The sequence below is a fragment of the Nothoprocta perdicaria genome, unplaced genomic scaffold (assembly GCF_003342845.1).
Source record: "Nothoprocta perdicaria isolate Ctin4 unplaced genomic scaffold, notPer1 scaffold_163, whole genome shotgun sequence".
NCBI lineage: Eukaryota > Metazoa > Chordata > Aves > Tinamiformes > Tinamidae > Nothoprocta > Nothoprocta perdicaria.
The window spans coordinates 1,187,378-1,206,444 of NW_020454794.1; the positions used below are offsets into that span (position 1 = coordinate 1,187,378).

At 40.1% G+C, this 19,067-nt stretch overlaps 1 protein-coding gene across 1 annotated transcript in view; it reads right to left on the reverse strand.

Moving 5' to 3' along the window:
- AFF3 (AF4/FMR2 family member 3) overlaps window positions 1-19,067 on the reverse strand; it is a 263,564-nt gene that overhangs the window by 108,286 nt on the left and 136,211 nt on the right. The window contains exons 7-8 of the mRNA XM_026035647.1: window positions 13,847-13,883; window positions 9,683-9,734 (exon numbers count right to left, since the gene is read on the reverse strand). Coding sequence (XP_025891432.1) covers window positions 9,683-9,734; window positions 13,847-13,883 — 89 coding nt within the window. The remainder of the gene's footprint in view (window positions 1-9,682; window positions 9,735-13,846; window positions 13,884-19,067) is intronic.

Genomic DNA, 19,067 nt, shown 5'->3' on the forward strand with positions numbered 1-19,067 from the left:
GGGAGATGTAGATTGCCTACCTGCTAAACAAAGAATAAAATGCATAAAGCTGAGATGCACAGGAAGATAAAATATTCTCACTCTTAAAATACCACAGGTGAAATGATAATGTGGAAATATTCTTACCCTGAAGAAGGCAGACTCCAGTTGTAGCTTAGCAAATCAAAGACCAGAAAACTTGCTTGCAATAACATCCTAGCAAATCCAGAAGGTTATTTTTTCCCACAGTTAAAAAATATCCACACACATGAAATCCAAACCCAGAGATTAAGGCAGAAGCATTTCAATAATTTGTGTATTTAGGTATGACAAACTAATTTGTCATGAAACTGTCAGCTAGCTACTATAAATGTTTGAAAAATCCTTAGCTACTCATGGCTGAACAGTTGAATTTTTCCTCACTGGAAAATTGATCATAATTTCAGGTTTCAGCATCTTTCTGTGCTTTGCATAATAAATAAAAAGTTGTCCTCCAAGTTTGAAAAGCCTCTTTTCTTGAGTTGGTCACTCTGTGGGAAAAGCAAGCTGTTTATTTAGATTCCCTTAATTTGGTCTTCATAACTGCAGAATAATTTAAAAGCCAAATGGGAAAGCTTCTCCTTCAAAGCCTCACTTGCTGGTAATTAAAAAAAAAAAAAAAGAAAAAAATCAAAAAAACCCCAAATCTGTGTACCAACAAAGCAGAAAAGCAAAGCTTTTCAAATTCCAAAATCTTTCCATTCCTGGACGAGCTTTCGTGTTCAAATGTTAMTAGGATGCCTGCACTGAAAAAAATAAAAGAAAAAGAAAAAAAATAAAAAAAATTGGCCCGTATTCAGGCTAAAGAGTCTGTGAAACAGACTTTTTTTCCGTGCTATGACCTCAGTCTCAGGATTTCTCCTTTGCAAAACGTTAGTTATTTTTCTTGGCAGGGCACCAGAATCCCGTATCTCCCTCGCTCTCCCCTCCTCTCGCCACCTGACACCTCAGCTCTCTGCAAGCCCCTGGTCCAGCGCCCCTGGAGCGGGAGCTTCCCACCCTTTGGCCAATGTTCAGCGGTGGCGGTGGCATGGGAAAAAAAAAAAAATCATTTTATGACACCCTCAGAGTACCGAACGCTCCCCATTTTTCTTTCTGAGCCGCTTTATTGTGTTTCCTTCCTGGCAGCCTGCTCCGTGCCACCGGTGTCCATGGAGCATCAGCCCGGCAAGGCGCCCGCCGCGCGGGGTTTCGGGTTGCAGCAGCCCGCACCTGGGGTACAATATTTCCAAAACGCGTTACCCCGGCAACCGGGAATTTTCACCCGGCAAAAATGGCAACAACGCACACAGCCCGACCCCAGTGTGCGAGACACCGAGCTTCGGTTTATCATTTTCTTTAAGGAAAAAAAAAAAMCCCACTGAGCTGGATGCACAGTGCCTGTGTTTCTTGAAAGCATTTCAGATGAAACAGAGTTTTTCCCAGGTATTTGCATCTCCTGATTTTCCTGGCAACCCCTCCTAAACCACTGTGATATTTAGAGCAAGTACCACAGTCAAAATTCCTAATTAGTCCCTTACAAATGAGCAAGTCCAAGGAAAACAGCGCTTAAAAGAAAAATAATATGCCTTTGGTGCAATATAGAAAGATATTTCCTCAAGCTGACCTCTATTTCAGCTGGTTCTATTGGTTGGTTTTATTCTAAGTGACARAAATGAACACAAGGGCCATATATTTTTTTTTCTTGCTATAAAATGAGACATAATGCCCAGCATTGTAATGCGTTTTCCAACTGGACAAAAGCTGCTGAGCACTTCTCTTTTCGAAGTGAGGGCTTCGGTTACATTTAACCACCTTCCCCTTCAGCTTTGAGTCAAGGGTGGCMACGAAACGACTAAAATGACTAATTATTTTTCTCTCTGGCGTGCACCACTTAGGCAGATAGTAAAGGTGATGGTGCTAAGCAAAAAGGCCTGGATTCAAGGAGACTTTATGAACACACATCTACGCTGGGCCCTGCAGTGATAAGGGCACTTATCACCAAGCTATTGGCTATATCTGGTAAAAGAGAGGACTAACTTTTAAAAATAGCACAAAGAAGGCCCTGTCTCTTCCTATCCCCATACAAGTCAATCACAGAACTTCCCCTGACCTCAGCTGGTGCTTTTATTTAGACTTCACCTACTGCAGTTCCTGTTGACATCTCAGATAAAGCCTTTTTGTTTTTTTCCTGACTCAAACACAATGGACAATAAATTTTGTCCCATGACAAGCACAGTTGCAGTTAAGATCAGATTTGCCTTGTAGGTGTTTTCCTTCTTAATCAGACAAATATATATCACATTATTTTCATGGACATTAGTATATTAAGTTGTTTTCGTATGATWTTAAATGATTTTTCATTTGTACCATCTTCAGATACTACTATGTGTCTTTGGTTTTTACATGGTAAAAAAAAATCACTGAAAACATTAATTCTATTCTCCATCATTAACTAAACTTAGCTAATGAAGACTAGATCTACGATTCTATGATTCAATCTAGATTTACGTGAGCATATTTTAGCTGTTCTTGCTGGTCTGACTGAGCAGAGTGACAGTCTGGCACAGCTAGGGGTTAGTTCTACAAGCTGAGGCTGAAGTAAACAGGTGGAATAGTGCAATGAAGCCAGCCTTTTTCTTCTGCCAGCTCCTTGGTTCATGGATAAATACTAGATTTCTGCTTCTACAGTTTTTCAAGACCTTCATCATGCTGAAAAAACACTACCTTCATTCATCAGAGTAGTTTTTTTTTTCTGCTTTTTCATGGAGTGCAAGACTTCTGTCAGAAACATCATAGTCATATATTATAAGCCACCAATGATACAATGCAGTATTTTTTTTTCTGAAGCAAGACATCTTAATGATTAACTTTAATGATGCCATTTCTGATTAATTGTCTCTCAGATCTTCAAAGCTGTGGTCTTGGGCAGAGGAGGCCAAGYCATGGCTCATGAGCAGCTTGATAGTCTTATGATGTCCCTCTAAGGAGCCAATGGAGCAACCGAAAGATGCACCACCAAGTCATTTATCTTTGATTGTGTCCACTACAGATGTCACACAAGTTCACAGAATGCTTAAGGTTGAAAGGGACCTCTGGAGATCATCGAGTCCAGCCTTCCTGCTCAAGCTGGGGCATCTAGAGCACATGGCACAGGGTGGCATCCAGGTGGGGAGTCTCATCCTCCAGAGAGGGAGACTGCACAGCCTCTCTGGGCAACCTGTTGCAGGGCTCTGTTACCCTCACAGGAAAGTTGTTCTTCCTMACATGAAGATGGAACTTCCAGTGTTTCAAATTGTACCCATTGCCTCTTGTCCTGTCACTGGCCACCACTGAGAAGAGCTTGGCGCTCTCCTCCCTGCATTCTCCCCTCATGTATTTATACATATTGATCAGATCTCCTCTCAGTCTTCCCTTCTTCAGGCTAAAACAAGCCCAGCTCCCTTAGTCTTTCCTCATAAGAGAGATGCTCCAGTCCCTTAATCATCTTTGCTGCTCTTTGCTGGACCCTCTCTAGGAGCTCCACGTCTCTCTTGTCCTGGGGAGCCCAGAACTGCCCCCAGTACTCCAGGTGTGGCCTCACCAGAGCTGAGGAGAGGGGCAGGATCCCCTCCCTTGACCTGCTGGCAACACTCCTCCTGATGCAGTCAGGATCCCATTGGCCTTCTTGGCCACGAGGGCACACTGCTGGCTCATGGTTAACTTGGTGTCAACCAGGACTCCCAGGTCCCTCTCTGTGGAGCTGCTCTCCAGCAGGTCGAGCCCTAATCTGTCCTGGTGCCTGGGGTTATTCCTCCCCAGGTGCAGGACCCTGCACTTGTCCTTGTTGAACCCCATGAGGTTCCTCTCTGCCCAACTCTCCCTCTGTCCAGGTCCCTCTGGATGGCAGCACAGCCCTCCGGAGTGTCGGCCACTCCACCCAGCTTGGTGTCATCTGCAAACTTGCTCAGGGTGCACTCTGTCCSCTCATCCAAGTCATTGATGAATAAATCGAACGGCACTGGGCCCACTACTGATCCATGCGGGACACCATTGTCCACAGGTCTCCGACTAGACCTGGCCTCATTTATCAAGATCCTCTGAGCTTTGCCATCCAACCAGTTCTCAATCCACCAATGTCCTTTCCCTCTAAACTATCCATAACTTGAGCCATGAAAGACAGTTCAGGAAGTTGTAYTGGTATCTTATGCTGAAAATTAAAAATGGGTGATATCTAAGAAATGTTTGAAACTGGCTTCCACATTTTTACGTCTCCATCCTTGATATTGCCCTTTAGACCCATCTATTAGCTATTCTCTGGTTCAGTTGATATGAGCCATCATGCTCATTTTGGCAGAAAAGCAATAGGATATTTAAGATATAACACTGGAGAGTTTTTTCCTTCCAAGATCACACACTTTATCCTTTTTGCATTTGCCAGGTCCAGGGAGACAAATACCAAATCAGCCTGGCTGCTGCCTTAAGAAGCTAAGATTGAAAAACACAGAAGAAGAGGAGTCAGCAGTGATGGGCCAGTAGCTACCAAGAGTCCTCAGATGTTGGGGTGCTTTGGTAAGACAGAGGCACTCATTCCTCCCTGTGCTCCCTAAGCCTGGTACCCAGTAAAGACATCTTCCACTTATCACSCAAGTCTTTCTTTAAAAACATAAACTACTGCTCATTTCCTCTACAGTTCTGGATGAGTAATTCTTAGCTATTTTTACAGAACATTACATTTTTCAACACATTGTACAAATATTAATGAACTAGTCTTCATGGCGGTCTAATTATTATTTTAGATGGGGGAAAGCCAAGGCTAACTTTAAATAACTTACACTAGGCCTTTCAGCAAAGTGATGTGGGATCAGGGTGGCTCTTCCAGTTCCTGCACTCAGTCAGGCTGTACTTGTTGCTTGAGAGATTTAAGGTCAGGCTCAAGATCATACATAAGCCAGATGTGAAAGTCAAAGCCGTTCAGGCTCTAAGTAGAGGACGGTGCATTTCCAATGCTTGGTTGGACTGATTTCCTATATTTGGGACTGTTCCTCTCCATTCTCTGGAGGCACTTTATAAGACTCATGCCTCAGTTTCCCCATCCGTCAAAAGAGAAACTTAACCAGCAGGTGTCTTTKATTATTAAATAACTATCTGTGTGTCACTCTGAAGATGGAAAGAGCAAGACATAAGGGAGGAAAAAAAGGCAAGAAATGAAGAGGCCACATGTGTGCCAATAGGCAGAATCATGAAAGAATAGCTGTGACACTTCTTCTAGCAATAACTTCTGATTTTCTTCTTCAAGGAGATTAAGAGACATGAAAATGACTTTGACAGTCAAAGGCTGGTGGGCAAGGAATGGTAGTATTAGTCTTTGTGGAAAGGCAGCTTGGAAACTGCTGAATTACTACTGTGAATGAAGTTTTCCCCTGAGCAAACYTTTCTCCAAGTGATGGTAGAAACTCGTGCAAGGAGGAATAGAATCAAAATCTTTTTCAGCCTGGCAAAAGCAAGTGTACCAAGATCTCTTTGCTCCTCATAGAGTATTAACAAAGAACAAAACTTGCATAACTGCCATAAATTATAGAAGCCTCCCTCAATCTTGGTTAATTCTCTTGCAGAAAGGGAGGGAAAATGTGGAGCAGCTCAGCATGAAAACAGTTGTGGGAGGGATAATAAAGAGAGCGCACAGAGGTATCTAGTTGTTAGCGCYGATATCATTAAGTAAGTGCACTAGAAATGTCGAGGTAAATGCATAGCAGTGAATCACAGTCAGGCATGATTAACCTTGGGTAGTCTGAGCTGGAATCCATTTGCAAACACAAAGGTGCTGAAGAACATCACAGTAGACAGGGCATCGAAAGTCGTACCAAGAACAGGGGTCTTTGGGTGAGCTTGGTGCATGTATGCTGCATATTTGAATTACTGTGATATGTTGCATGGGAGAGGATGAGTTTTATCAGAGCTCCTGTTTCTATGGCACCTATGTAACACATGCACTGGTTAAAACTCTGTTTCTCAGTGTGGAAATTTTATATATAATTAAAACATAAAGTCAACATAGTGAAAGTAGCCTGTTTATGCCAAATAAAGACTAAAAATCTGTAAACAAAATTCCAACAGCAAAAGTAAACCTAATAATGCTTTTTTKTGTGTGTGTTGTGTTGTTTCTCTCCCCTTTAACTGTTAAAAACCTGGGAAGAAATTATGAACTTTTTTCAACAAAATCTTGTATTTTCAATGATTTTTTTTCTGAACACTGAGAATTTAAATCTCCATCACAAAATCATAAGAACAAAGCRTTGCTACATTGTTCTGAACAGCTCTAAACATGTTGAAATGTGCAGTAAAGCTGTAATCAGATGACCCATAGAAAGCTATATACTAAGAGAACAAAAACAACAATAACAAACTCAAATTCAAATTTCTTGTGGCTTTAAAAGTATTCAATTATGAGAAACATCAATCAATTGGAGAAGCTTCAGACAGCTTAATGCTTCTTATTGTTTGCACCTTTTATTGCAATTTATTGCAATTCTTTAGTGCCAGTTCATCTGATTATTGGGGAAGACCACAGGAATATCGTGCAAARGGACATAGCTCTACACAGACTTCTTGTGTGATTTGCATAATTCTCATTCCCTGACATTCATCTACGTTATCCCTAGCATTGCAATAACTGCCCTTATTTATCTACCTAATTAGGATGTTGCATCAATTAATGTATATCATCTAATGTATACCAGTTTCTTAATGTTTAATATTATTATCAGTGGAGAACTATGTCATGCAGAGGTCTAACCCAGACAGTTAATGCATAATGTAATAAAGCATGCATAATACTATTCAGAATTATACATTTAGTGCACYGAGAAAACCCTAAGCAGAATACCACACATGCTGTGCTCCACATTTCCATACCCTCAGAGATCACAGATAGTAGTAACTTTGTCCCTGAGACTCCAGATCACAGCTTTTGAGGTCCTAGAGCCTGGTGGATAAGCAACGAGTAATCTCTGGAGGGGAGACTTCATGGAAATGATCAGCTCATGAGTCCCTCACCACCTGATTCAGGAGGGTAATCAACCTGTCTTTTGAAGCCACATAAATAACATGTAGATGGTGGTAGTAAATCTATACCAAGGGTGAATTAACTGCCACTGAGTCATATAAACTTGGCTTGAGCGTGTCGCTTCTGACATGCCTGAGGAAAATAAAAAAGACATTTATGAGAGAAAAACATTAATTTGCTCCTCCATGTCTTTTCTCTTATTTTTGCCCAGGCCACTGTGACTTGCTTTGTGGGATTTCTTGCTGTTTTGTTTATTTCTTTGCGAGGAAATGATGACTCACAGCTAAGTGCATTCACAGTGAAGTCCTCATGACTTTCCAYGGTTTTCTCCCGGTGGGCTCTGCTGTGCCACTCTGCCTATGGCAACATCACTCCTTTGGGACACCCCTCCAGTATGGTGCCTACCAGGCTCCTTGGGCACGGCCAGGGGATCAACACCTCACCAGAGAGCACTGCCTTCTTTCACACAGGGACCCCTTGCATTGTTCGTGCCCCCTTGGGTGTCTCTAACCAGTCTCATGACTCCCTGAGAACCAGGGATAAGAAATCTGTCTTAACAGAAGGTGGAAATCCAAAGAAGTCCAGGGAAATAGCACATAGCATAGTAGGATTTGGGGCATCTGTGTTTAACCAGCATGTTAAAATGAGTTAATTTGCCTCACTGTAACACTCAGGTGCTCAGTAGTCTATTCAAATATAAGTATATTCTAGCTTGCTAATGTCTATTGCCCATTTTACACTCCCTTCTTTCTCTTTGCAATGTTTTTCACCATTGTCTTTCTCTTTCACTGCTCCTGGTCTTATATGTCCTGTAAATTCAACATTGGTATTTTATCTTCATCTTTCCTGACTCAAGCACTCACATTTTCTTCCTTTTCTGCCACTGTATGTGCTTGTTCCCTTCCTTTAATGACCACCTTCCCCACCTACTTCCTTTCCCACACAAGCCATTCCTCTAACRACAGAAGCCTCTTCATTTATCAGTGGTAACCTGTCCTTTCTGCTTCTAAAAATAGCACTAGGAACCAGTATCTGCTGTGGGGTAACCTTTAGCATATGGTAATGATTCAAAGAGGAGCAGCAGAAATATTCTGCACGCAATAGATGGTGCATAGTTTCACAAGCTTGTACCTCTCATGAGGCAAGCAGCTTTTCACACCTAATCAGATTTTCAAGTTTGCTGTATTTAATATAGCACATTACATGACACAGCATGTAGTCTCAGACTAAACCCATAAATGGGCCAGGGCATTCCTGGTTCAGACATCTTGCAGAATTTTATTCCAGTGAAGGAAAAGAAAAGGAAGTGGAGAGCACGCCTCATGAATAAAATACCATTTAACTAGCAAAAAACACTTTGGAGGACTGATTATGTTTTGCATATTGCTAAATATCAGGAGAAATAAATGCGTTCATTTCTCCAAAATACCTCCAGATGGCATTAAAACCCTTCTTCTTTCGGTCTTTATTGCAATATTATTTTTAAAAATGATAATTATTGGAATTGTTCTATTAACTATTCCCAGCAATCATACTATCAAAAGGCATAAGGCTCCTAATGCTTAATTCATTTAATAAGTTTGGCTAAATATGCTCACATACTGTAATTACATTCCACAACACAATCTCCAAGACAAGCCGTTTCTTACACCATGTCAAATCTTTTTCTAGATTCATTTCCAAGAGATTTTTAATGTGTACTTGCAGCAGAAATCAAAACAGTCCCCCATAAATCACCCTTATTGTACCTCCTTCTGTGACTACTTTTGGCCATGTAACAAATGATGACACCTTGCAAGATTAACATGATATAGCACCCTGAATTTAAATAACAGTACTCAGAAAACATAAATCCCAGGCAAGATGAACTCTAAAATTCACATAACTGACTGCTAACAAGAACTTCCCTCCCTCAAATAGGATAAAAAGGGTGAAAGGTTTTGCAAAAATCCTAACCTCTTCTGACTGGTAGATACTAAAGGAATTCACTTATCCAGCTCAGTTTGGGAGACGGATGCTGTTTATTTATTTTTTTAACTTGCAGCCCATCTGTTTCATAGAGTGGTTTATGTTGGCAAAACAATTCAGTCCTTTGTATGCTAGAGTTAAAAATGGTAAAAGCCTCTATTGTAGCACTAGAGTGAAGATGAACACTGATATATTACAAGCGCCTGTTCCTATCTATTTCTTGACTTTTGTTAATTCAAAAACATCAACAAAATCGTGAGAGACTAGAGATAGCTGTAATTGGATTTCAAGTAATTCAGAGGTGAAGCTGCAGACTGCAGTCTTTTAAAATTACATCAGTACATCAAAGGCATATGTGACACGATCTTTTTTAACAGCATTGAGGTAACGCTGAAGTTAGGTTGTAGAGGCCAGACTTCCGCACCCACAAAAATCACTTCCTACCTTCTTACCTTGATATAAAACCATCTCACTTGGGAAAATCTCTGACTTAGCAGCATGCAGAAGTTGTAGGAATAATTAAGGTTGTCATTATCTAAAAAGCCTTTTAAGGAACAGCATCAGTGAAAGAGCTTTATCTTAACCAAACTAAACAGACAAATTCTATTTTGCCCAACAAATCTATCAAAAGCACAGACCCCTTCTTTGGTTCGAAATGCAAAAGTGACTTACGATGTATGRGTTGCACTTTTCTCTGGACTCTTTGGCTCTACATCACTTTTTCCTTTAAAAGAAGAAGAAAACAACGTTAGGAAGGGGTGAATATGGAAACTGCTCAGATGTGACACATCACAGCTCTCTGCTGACACGGAGTGCTCTTTCCATGTGCACAACCAAATGCTGCTGAGGCAGCCTCCCGGCTGCTGGGGCACTGCTGGAGCATTTGCACACTGTGAATCAACCCTGACCTGACTTTTCTTGTCACTGGCACATGAAATGTCAGCCGAGGAAACTCCACAGGAGAAGCTACTGAGATGACAGAAAGCCTCAAGTAATGCCCCCACCTTAGCAGGGATAACAGCCTTTGGGTTCTTTGGAAAATGATTTGTCTCAGCCTTATGGCTCTGCTGTAGGGTTAGTGCTTGCAATATGCACATGCTCTCAAATGCTGGGAAGATAGACATTTTATATAATGTGGAATAGCATCAGCAGTGCAACTAAGTTTTTAGGTAGGAGCTACTAAAGCCATGATTAGGGGATGCATCTATAGATGGATGCTCGGGTTCACATTGCTTCTGACAGAGTAAAAGTTTGCTCTTTGGCTCTGGTAAATGGGGRCTAGGGAAGCCCTTTTCACTCTTTGGTATGGGAAAGCACTATCCTGCCTTAGGCTCCTGACCCCAAAAGACGTCAGGTACCCAAATGCTTGAGAAGTATCAGAGGCCTGAGTGAYGCTTCTTCATGATTCCTCACAACTCAATTATGCGGGTCCTGGCATAGCCTGTGATGATCCCCTTTTGGGTCCAAAAACATATCTGACAAACATAACTTAGCTCCACGGTACACATACAAGAGAGAGCGCTGCCACTGGATGCAGTGGTACTACTTTCATTAAATCAGGTCAGGAAACTCCTTCTGCCTCTTTCAACCTCCAAAACAGCATTGCATGCTCTATATTGATTTTTGTACCAAGCATCTGTGCAGCTGCAGCTGCTGTTCCCCTCCTGTAGCTGGGTGCTGATAGCTGTCTACATATGAGCTGATGTTGCCTAGCAGACAAAGAGGCACAGAGGTTCAGCGTGACTAGCTGGCTGTTGAATATGTTTTTCTTTTTCCTCCATTATCTTTTCATGAACTTTTTTTTTTTATCAAAATAGACCTGTGTCATCTGAAAACCAATGTGAGAATTGCTTACTTGTGTTGAGCTGTTTTGGTGTTCTCTTCAATTCCTTATCAATTTGCCAGTTGACTTGAGTGAGTTTTGGACCAGCCCCGTGAAATTAAGCGTTACATAGCCATTTGCTGCTACAGCCTCAGTTTTCACACACTCTTGGGGTGTCAATGCTGGCTTCCAGAAAATTTCAGCACAAGCTGGACATCCACATGAGATGTGATGCATCGAATTCATAATCTCCAGATCCCATTTCTCTTTTAACAGTGACCTCAGAAAGCAYTCCCATATAAGAAACTGGCTGGTTAGAAAGCTGATGCTACATGACACATTTGTCAGGTTTAAGGGACCTGATGCTCTGGAGCTCTACAGCATTATGGTAATTTGGAACACAAAACCAACAGTAACAGTTGACATTTATTTTCAAATATTTTCTATTTGTAACTTAATTTTTTTTTTAATAAATGATGATTTATTACCATGAATACTGGTTTGTTTGTGTGTGAGGAGGAATATGGGTTTGCGAGGAGAGTTCACATTAGYCCCTCTTTAGCAATAGATGCTGATGTAGCAACAAGAGAAGAAGACTAAAGACAAGGAGAGAGAAAAGGCAAATTTATCCAAACCAGATATTAATGAATTACTCTACAATAAATATTTGTAGCTGCTTTTTTACCAATAACCATTTTACATAACTGTGAGGGGAGAGAGAATGAAACTCACAGAGATGCTAGAAATGCATCAGTCCAGCACATCAGAGTAGAAAATCCGGTCATTAATGCTTTATCAGTTCTAACCAACTTTGYTCACATTTGACTGAATCCCAGCAATTTACAAAATGGATAGAGACTACGCATGATGACTGTCACAGACACAGTACTGATATAAATGTGGATAAGTGTATGTAAAAAGGAATTATCTATCAGAGCAACTTGGCTTTTCACACTCATTTCTGGCCAGACTAAGATTTGTTTTCCATTTTTCACACAACTCACCAAATGCACGCGGAACCATTGTGCGAGGCTGATATTTGCTGAATTACTAAATCCTCTATGGTCCTGGCTTATTTGTGTGGGCAAAATCTGTGTGGTTTTTCTTAATCTTTCTGGAGTTGGTAAAGGATATGCTACSTACCCCACCTCTTTCACAATGGAGCTGTTAGGAAACTTCATTTCAAGAAGAACTAAGTTACGAACTGTCTATATGTGTCTTCTGAAGCAGGTGTGGATGTGTGTGTGTGTACAGGTATTCACATGCATGCATCCAGCTACACAAGCTTCTGGTGAACAGCAGTTCTCACATGCTTAGCCAAAGACCTGGGATCTCTTTGCCAATTTCTACTATCTCGACAGAATTAACTTCTCAACATTTCAGATACTACCAAATTAGATGTGTCCAGACTTACCCAATTTTAAAATACATTTCAAAATAACATTTTCTTTTTGAGTAGGATTTTCCTCTTGAATAGAGGAAAGCCAGGGAAGTTTTTGCCTCTGTGTTACAATTTGGGTGTATCACTCAGCCTGATCGGGTAACTGGGTAACTGGGATAAATAACACTCCAGCTTAAAAGGGTGGTATAACTTCATCCATTGAGAGTTTTAAAATGCTCTAATTTCCTTGTTGAGGAAGGATAAGAGAAATGTAAACATTATTTCTGAGAAAGACAATGTTTGCATTTGGAATGAAAACACTACGAATGATGCATTCAAGAGCCACTCCAAAGAAGACATGGTGAAATGGGGAATAAGAGGTAACTGGGACTTCAAAGATGTACAACTGGATAATGCAGTGTATAAACCATTAGRAATCTTTCCCACATGGAGTCATTCTTTATAATTTCCTCAAACTTATATTTTTTCCCTGAATTTCTACTGAGTTTGATGTTCATAACTGGCGGAGTTCAGGTCTTATTCCACCTAATTGTGTGTCTTATTTAACGTCTTATTCCAGCATCTCAACAGGAATCACCCTCACATACAGGTCTCAGAGAAAAAATCCTTTTCTAATGCTAGGAAGAGTGGTGACCGGGTTGAGGACAACAACCCTAACTTGTGACACCAGTGAGGAAATGGTGTTAGATGGTGTTAGCATGAGCTCAGCAGGTCTCTGTGGCATTTGATTGCCACCAGCCACTGCTGCTGGCCAASTGGTCCACCTCCAGCCTGGCCACAACATATGCTGATTTTGATGAGCAGAGTGACTGGAGGCATGGTCTTGCAGGCATGACCAAAGCCATGCAAACACTGTGGCCTTCTGGGGCCACCATGACCCTCTGTGCTTGGCTTATTTGTGTATCCTGCTCACAGCTCTGTGAGTGGTCAGGGAGCAAACAAATTAGTGCTTCGGGTTGAGATGATGTTGTGTTGAAAGCAGGAAAGGATCATGTATTTTTAATATGCAAGACAACATTAGCAACAGTCAGAGGTGTCAGGGGAGAGGATTAATACTTTGGGTCACAGAACATTTCTCTCTCTTTCAATACAGTTGCTAAGGTTTTTTTATTTTTTTTTTCTGTAACTAAATGTAATTAAAGTAATGTTGATCTCTGGAGCCTGCTGAGAGACACCCACCACTACCTCCACCCTCCCCACACTACAAGTTAGCAAAATCCCCACAGCCACATGCCTTCAGAGACATTATTGGCCATTAGTCTGTCAAGAATTATCCACAGTTTATTACAGTGCCACAAGTATACCCTTGCCTATAAAAGACAACGATGAGCAAGTATTTTTGCAGAATTTTATGGCAGTCTGGATGTGGCGGTGTCCATACCCATGCAATTTGTCAATTTTCTCCTTTTCAATCCATCCCATCTAAGGCACCATCTAAGGCATCCATCTAAGGCATGTTCTCATGGCTGCTCTTGAATCCAATTCTCCCCATTTAGCTCAGACTTTGCACCCTCCCAGTCTACTGCTGGGTCAATACTCTGTCCTTCACTTGGTTTTCATAATCATGGCCAACATCTCCCTAGATGCAGCTGTAAAACAAGGCAGTACGTACTTGTATTGCTGTGGCCTGTGGGTCCCTGTTGTGAGTCCTGCAATAATAACAAAAAAATACAGTGTTATTTTAATGGTAAATTTTAGCTGTAATACTTACTTGAACATTACCTTAACAATAAAAACAGCATTGCTAATTGTTCATTCCATTTAAAAGTCATTTTCAATTGCAAGAATAAAGCCAATATTTCTTTGAAAATGCATTAATTCTACAGCTTGTAAACTGATTTCATGACAACCCGTTAATGGTGCAATTCCTTGTATAGCCATTACCTGTTTCCTGCTCACTATTCATTTATTGATCAGCCCAAACTGGTCTATTATTTTCTAGAAGTTTAGATGAGAAGACAGAAGGAACACCAATATTGTTTCATGGGCCATTGGATTCTTGAAGTACTAGCACGGCTGATCTTTTCTTTTCACATGTTGATATCCAGAGCACTGGAGAATGGAAATACAGGCTTTGGTTCTGGCTCCCTGAGGTTACAAGGTCAGCCTTGTATCAAAACTGCAATACTAATTCGTGCGGTGCAATAAATCAGACCATTTTTTTTCTTCACATATAATTGCTCACATATTTTACACACAGAATTTGTTTGCATTCATAAAAATGAAAAAGAAACCTATGCATAAAAATACAAATATAATAAAAAGATAATCAAAAAAAAGAAAAAAAAAGAAAAAAAAATCAAGTAAACCTACTTATTCTCCCTTATCTCAAGAATAAAAAAAAGAAAGAATGCTACTGTGGATATTGAAAAAATAAAATGACAAAAAAATCTTACCAGAAAACACTTGACTTTCAACACAACCAGAAAACATCTGACTTGAGAAAACATTGCTGGTAATCAGTTCCACATTCAATCTCCTGACTCAATATGTTCAAATCTGCTTCATCTTAAGCATCACTGTCCAGTGATGGTCAATTTTTAAGTATGAATGTAAGAAGCACTAGTTTCACATTAATGATAGACATTCACTACTTGCTATTATTTCTATTGGATGTTAGTGGCTCTTCTCACTACCAAAAATTGGAAATTCAGTTAGCATAAAATCAGCACAGAATAGGCCATTTTCTGGCCAACTATTCCTTGGAAATATTTTAAATACTTCTACTGTGCCCCTAAAGGATTTTAATACAAACACTGACCCAGTGCAGCACCTTCCACCATGCYAGAAGCTGAGCCCATGGTGCCGTAGGTTATGGAGGGCAACCTGGAAGGTTTGCCGTGTGTGACTCTGTTTTTGAACAACATAAACATGCACATGGATATACTTTAGCATGCAGTTGTGACAGCAGAGACTACGCTGACAGGGCAAGTACCCCTCTGCAACAGGCACCTTCGTTTTCAGGGAGGAATTGGACCTTGAACTTGATGGTTGGCCCACCGAGGCTGAGCACACAGCCAAAAGCCGAGCCAGAGACTTTGGGTTCTTATTTTTATATATATTTATTCATTTATATTTATTCATTTTACTTCCAGGCAAAAACTGGTATGCGTAGATTTTTTGCTACATTTTGAAGAGGAAGAACAGTTGAGTCTGTAACAGAAAGTCTGTAGCTTTCCTTAAGGTAAAAACCTAGGCGACTTCAGAATTTATGTTGCTCTTGGGAAAAAAAAGCATAAAAGCATAGAAAAATATGCTTAAAATAATTCCCTTCTCTTTTGCTTGTCCTCTAATGCCCCTCTGAGCAATCTTCTTGCTGGCTCAGCAGAGCCTGTAGGTTCAGGTAGAGATTTAAAGAAAGGGAAGGGAAGTCYCCAGAGGCCTTGATTACCCTCTGGGCTGGACAAGCAGAGACTTTATGGATTAGTCACATAAAAACACGCCTTGAGCGCTCAGGGCCACAAGAGTTTCTTTGCGTGTTTGAATGACGGTTRTCTGGACTGAAGGTCCTGAGATCTCTTGCGCCTGGCCGGCCAATTCCTTCCAACTGCACCATCTGCTTTGGAGTCAAGGCTCTCCAGGCTGCACTATCTTTAATTTATATGGCTGTAATACATATCTGCTATCAACTGCCATCCTACATGGCTGAAAAGTGAGATATCGAATTTTTGGACAAGTCTTGAGAGTTTATACCTTCATTTATAGTAGTAAAAGACCAGCACCATGTCTCAAATCATGACAGTAATTTCCCAATAATTTGAAATTGTCTACTTTTGACAAATTGTCTTAGCCTTTTATGATTGCTTCTGATGAAGAGACATTAAAGCCTGTCTTTTTCTGGTGACTGAATATAATCTTAAGAAGTCGAGATCTACTTGCAATAGTGATGTGGCGACATATACACTTGAATTTGAATGTTATGAATAAGAAAAATAGTCTGTTAGAGCAAGGCCAGTTTCAGAGCAGTGAATTTATGTATCTGTAGATGACTGGCTTGTTTTTTGTTTTGGAGTATAGAATTATTTGGAGAAATGCAAAGTCAAGTTTGTAAAAATGTCTGAAACTGCAGAACAAGGCTCTTGCTCACCATTTGCAGGTGTTTCCTCACTTTCCCTGCTTTCCCACAGTCCTCCACATTTTCATCAACTTGGGGGTTAACCCTCCCCTTTAAACTGTCTACCTTAATTCATCATGCAATATCTTACCTCTGCCATTGAGCCTGCACAGTCTCAGACTTGACATCAGCAAAATATATGAGCTACAACATTTTCATTTCTCCTTTTAACAGATTCTTTAAAATTAGTGTCTCATTTCTCAACAAATTATCCTTAACGATAAAAGCTAAAATAAAAATGCTACAATGAAATAGAGGATGCACCCACTAAGGCAGGAAAAACTGTGCCTTTTTATATCCTAGAAAGAAAAGGTGAATATTTCACTTTTGAGGTTTTTGGTTTTTTATTTTTTTTCTCTAATGCATTTCATAGAGCTTATTAAAATAACATGGAAAAGTAAATGAATTGACCACTGGAAAGATAATGTTAATATCAAAACTAAGCTTTTACTGAGAATAATCATTTGATACTTTTGTGAAAAGACACTGATTTTCCTGGAGTGGATAAATTGATTCTCAGTTAAAAAAAAGAATGGCTGACCCTGTAATATCATACAAACAGAAATCAAAAATCAGATCAAGCTTTCAASATAGAAAATCATAGTAAAAATGAAGAAACATAGCAAACTGGGCAGCAGAATTAACAGCATCTCTTTCCTATGCAAGACTAGAGAATTACTGCCTGAACATGAATGTTCACTCACACAAGCATCAAATGGGCTCTTWCTTGCCCAATTTAATTATTCATTTAAAGTTTATTTATTAAGATGTTTGTAATAAAATTACAATCAAATAATGCCTAATCATTTGTACATAACAAAGTGTGATATAGATAGGATAAAGGAAAGAACATAGAGCACATATGGATTCAATTACCCTTTAGCTTTGGAAAAACAAGAAATCAAGAGACCCCTTCATAGTAAATTCAAGAGTACAAATTAATTCTGCAGAGAAAGAAAATTTTAAGTTAAAAATGAAAAGTAACTTTTYGTCCTCTATCATATAAAGGATAATTCCTTAAATACACTTGCCCAGCAGGGTTGTTCAGGAGAATCTGCTGGACATGCCACACATTTCACTCTTGACACTGACTTTCCTCCCACTGTTGTGAATTAATGCATTTCTTCAGTGTTAGTGGAGATCTAATTTTTTATACATATACAGCATAGGCACATGCACCCCCACATCTACAGAGAGCATATAGTAATATAAATGCAGATATTTTGGAATATGTATATTAGGTTTGTGATATATGAAATTCAGTTATTTCCTTTTTTTTTTTTTTTTTTTTTGCCAGCCTGATTTCAAAACCAGCCTGGTTGTTGTTGCTGTGGCCTTTGCAACTTTAATAGCCTAATTAATAAATTTCAAGTTTCAAGCTGTCAAATCACTAATTAGTTGAGCTGCAGGTTAAAAGTGGATTGGTATGTGTAAGAATTAATGATGCTGATCCTCAATTTTTATAGGCAGAAAAGTGAGAATGATTTGCATCCTTGCAACAGGCCAGGAGTTCTCCAAGCTTCTGTTTTTCTCATTCTCAGAACTGTTAGCATCCTGGCATCTGGGAGGCTTTTTTTTTTTTTCCTGTTAATGAAGGGTTGCAGCCTACTTGTTCCCTTGGAGTTGGCTGGAATAGCTGTTGCAAATGAACCGAAATGATCTCTTGCAGTTCCACAAAGAAATGAGTTCACAGTACCATGCACTGCTTGGAAGTAAGAGCCAATGCTCTGAATTCAGCATTTTCACGTCTTTGTTGGCTTTTGCCTCTATTTGACTGACAGAGCCATTTCTGTGAGTAACAGGCAATGCACTATGGCTTGGTGCACAGCACAGGTTCTAACAAGAGAAGCTGGGACAGCTCCATAGCTTATCGGGGAGAAAGCTTCCTAAGAGTTATGAGGTCAACCCCCCTGAGATTCAATAAGTGTGGTTTAATGCTACACTTTGTAAAATGCAAATAGCTAGTTTAGGAATGTTTTAGAAACATGTTTATAAAATTATGCATTTTGGAATCTGAAAAGCAGATGTCTTCCTGAGCATGTGACTGTCCAGSGCCAGATATTTGGGATTTTTCCATAATATATGTTAAATGCATGTAAATACATGTTAATACATGTTAACTTGTTAATATATGTTAAATACATGTTAAATGCATGCCATTGTCATATGAAATCTGGTCCATTCAAAGCTTAAATAAATGGACATTCTACTTTGCTGAGAGATAATGAAACTATCTGGAGAAGGCTTGTTAAATGGCTCCACAGTCTGATCTGCTAGAATATTTCCCAGACAGATGGATGAACAGGTAGAGAGAAGATGAGAAAGTCAATATCACCACTTATTAATGTTATCTTTGGCCTGTTTGATGTGATTATRTTATTGCTCGATTTATCAGAATGCATTTAGTTGTGAGGCATCCAGGAAGGTCAGACAGATGTGCTGAGGTGTTCATGCCTTACCCACAAACATTCTTGTGCCTGTGCCCCACCAATGCATCCGATGGGGCCACCATGGCAGGTATGCCAGAGCTTGGCTGCTGTCAGGCCCAACTGACCACTTCACCTGTGGATGAGCTGCAGACCCATCTCCTGCTGCACTTACCCGCTCCCTCACCATCCTCAATCTACTGCCTTCAATGCACAATCGGTTATTTCCTTTCTTTTTCTGCCATAACATAATGGAGATGTTTTGCTTTGCACCCCTGGCACTTTAAAACCAT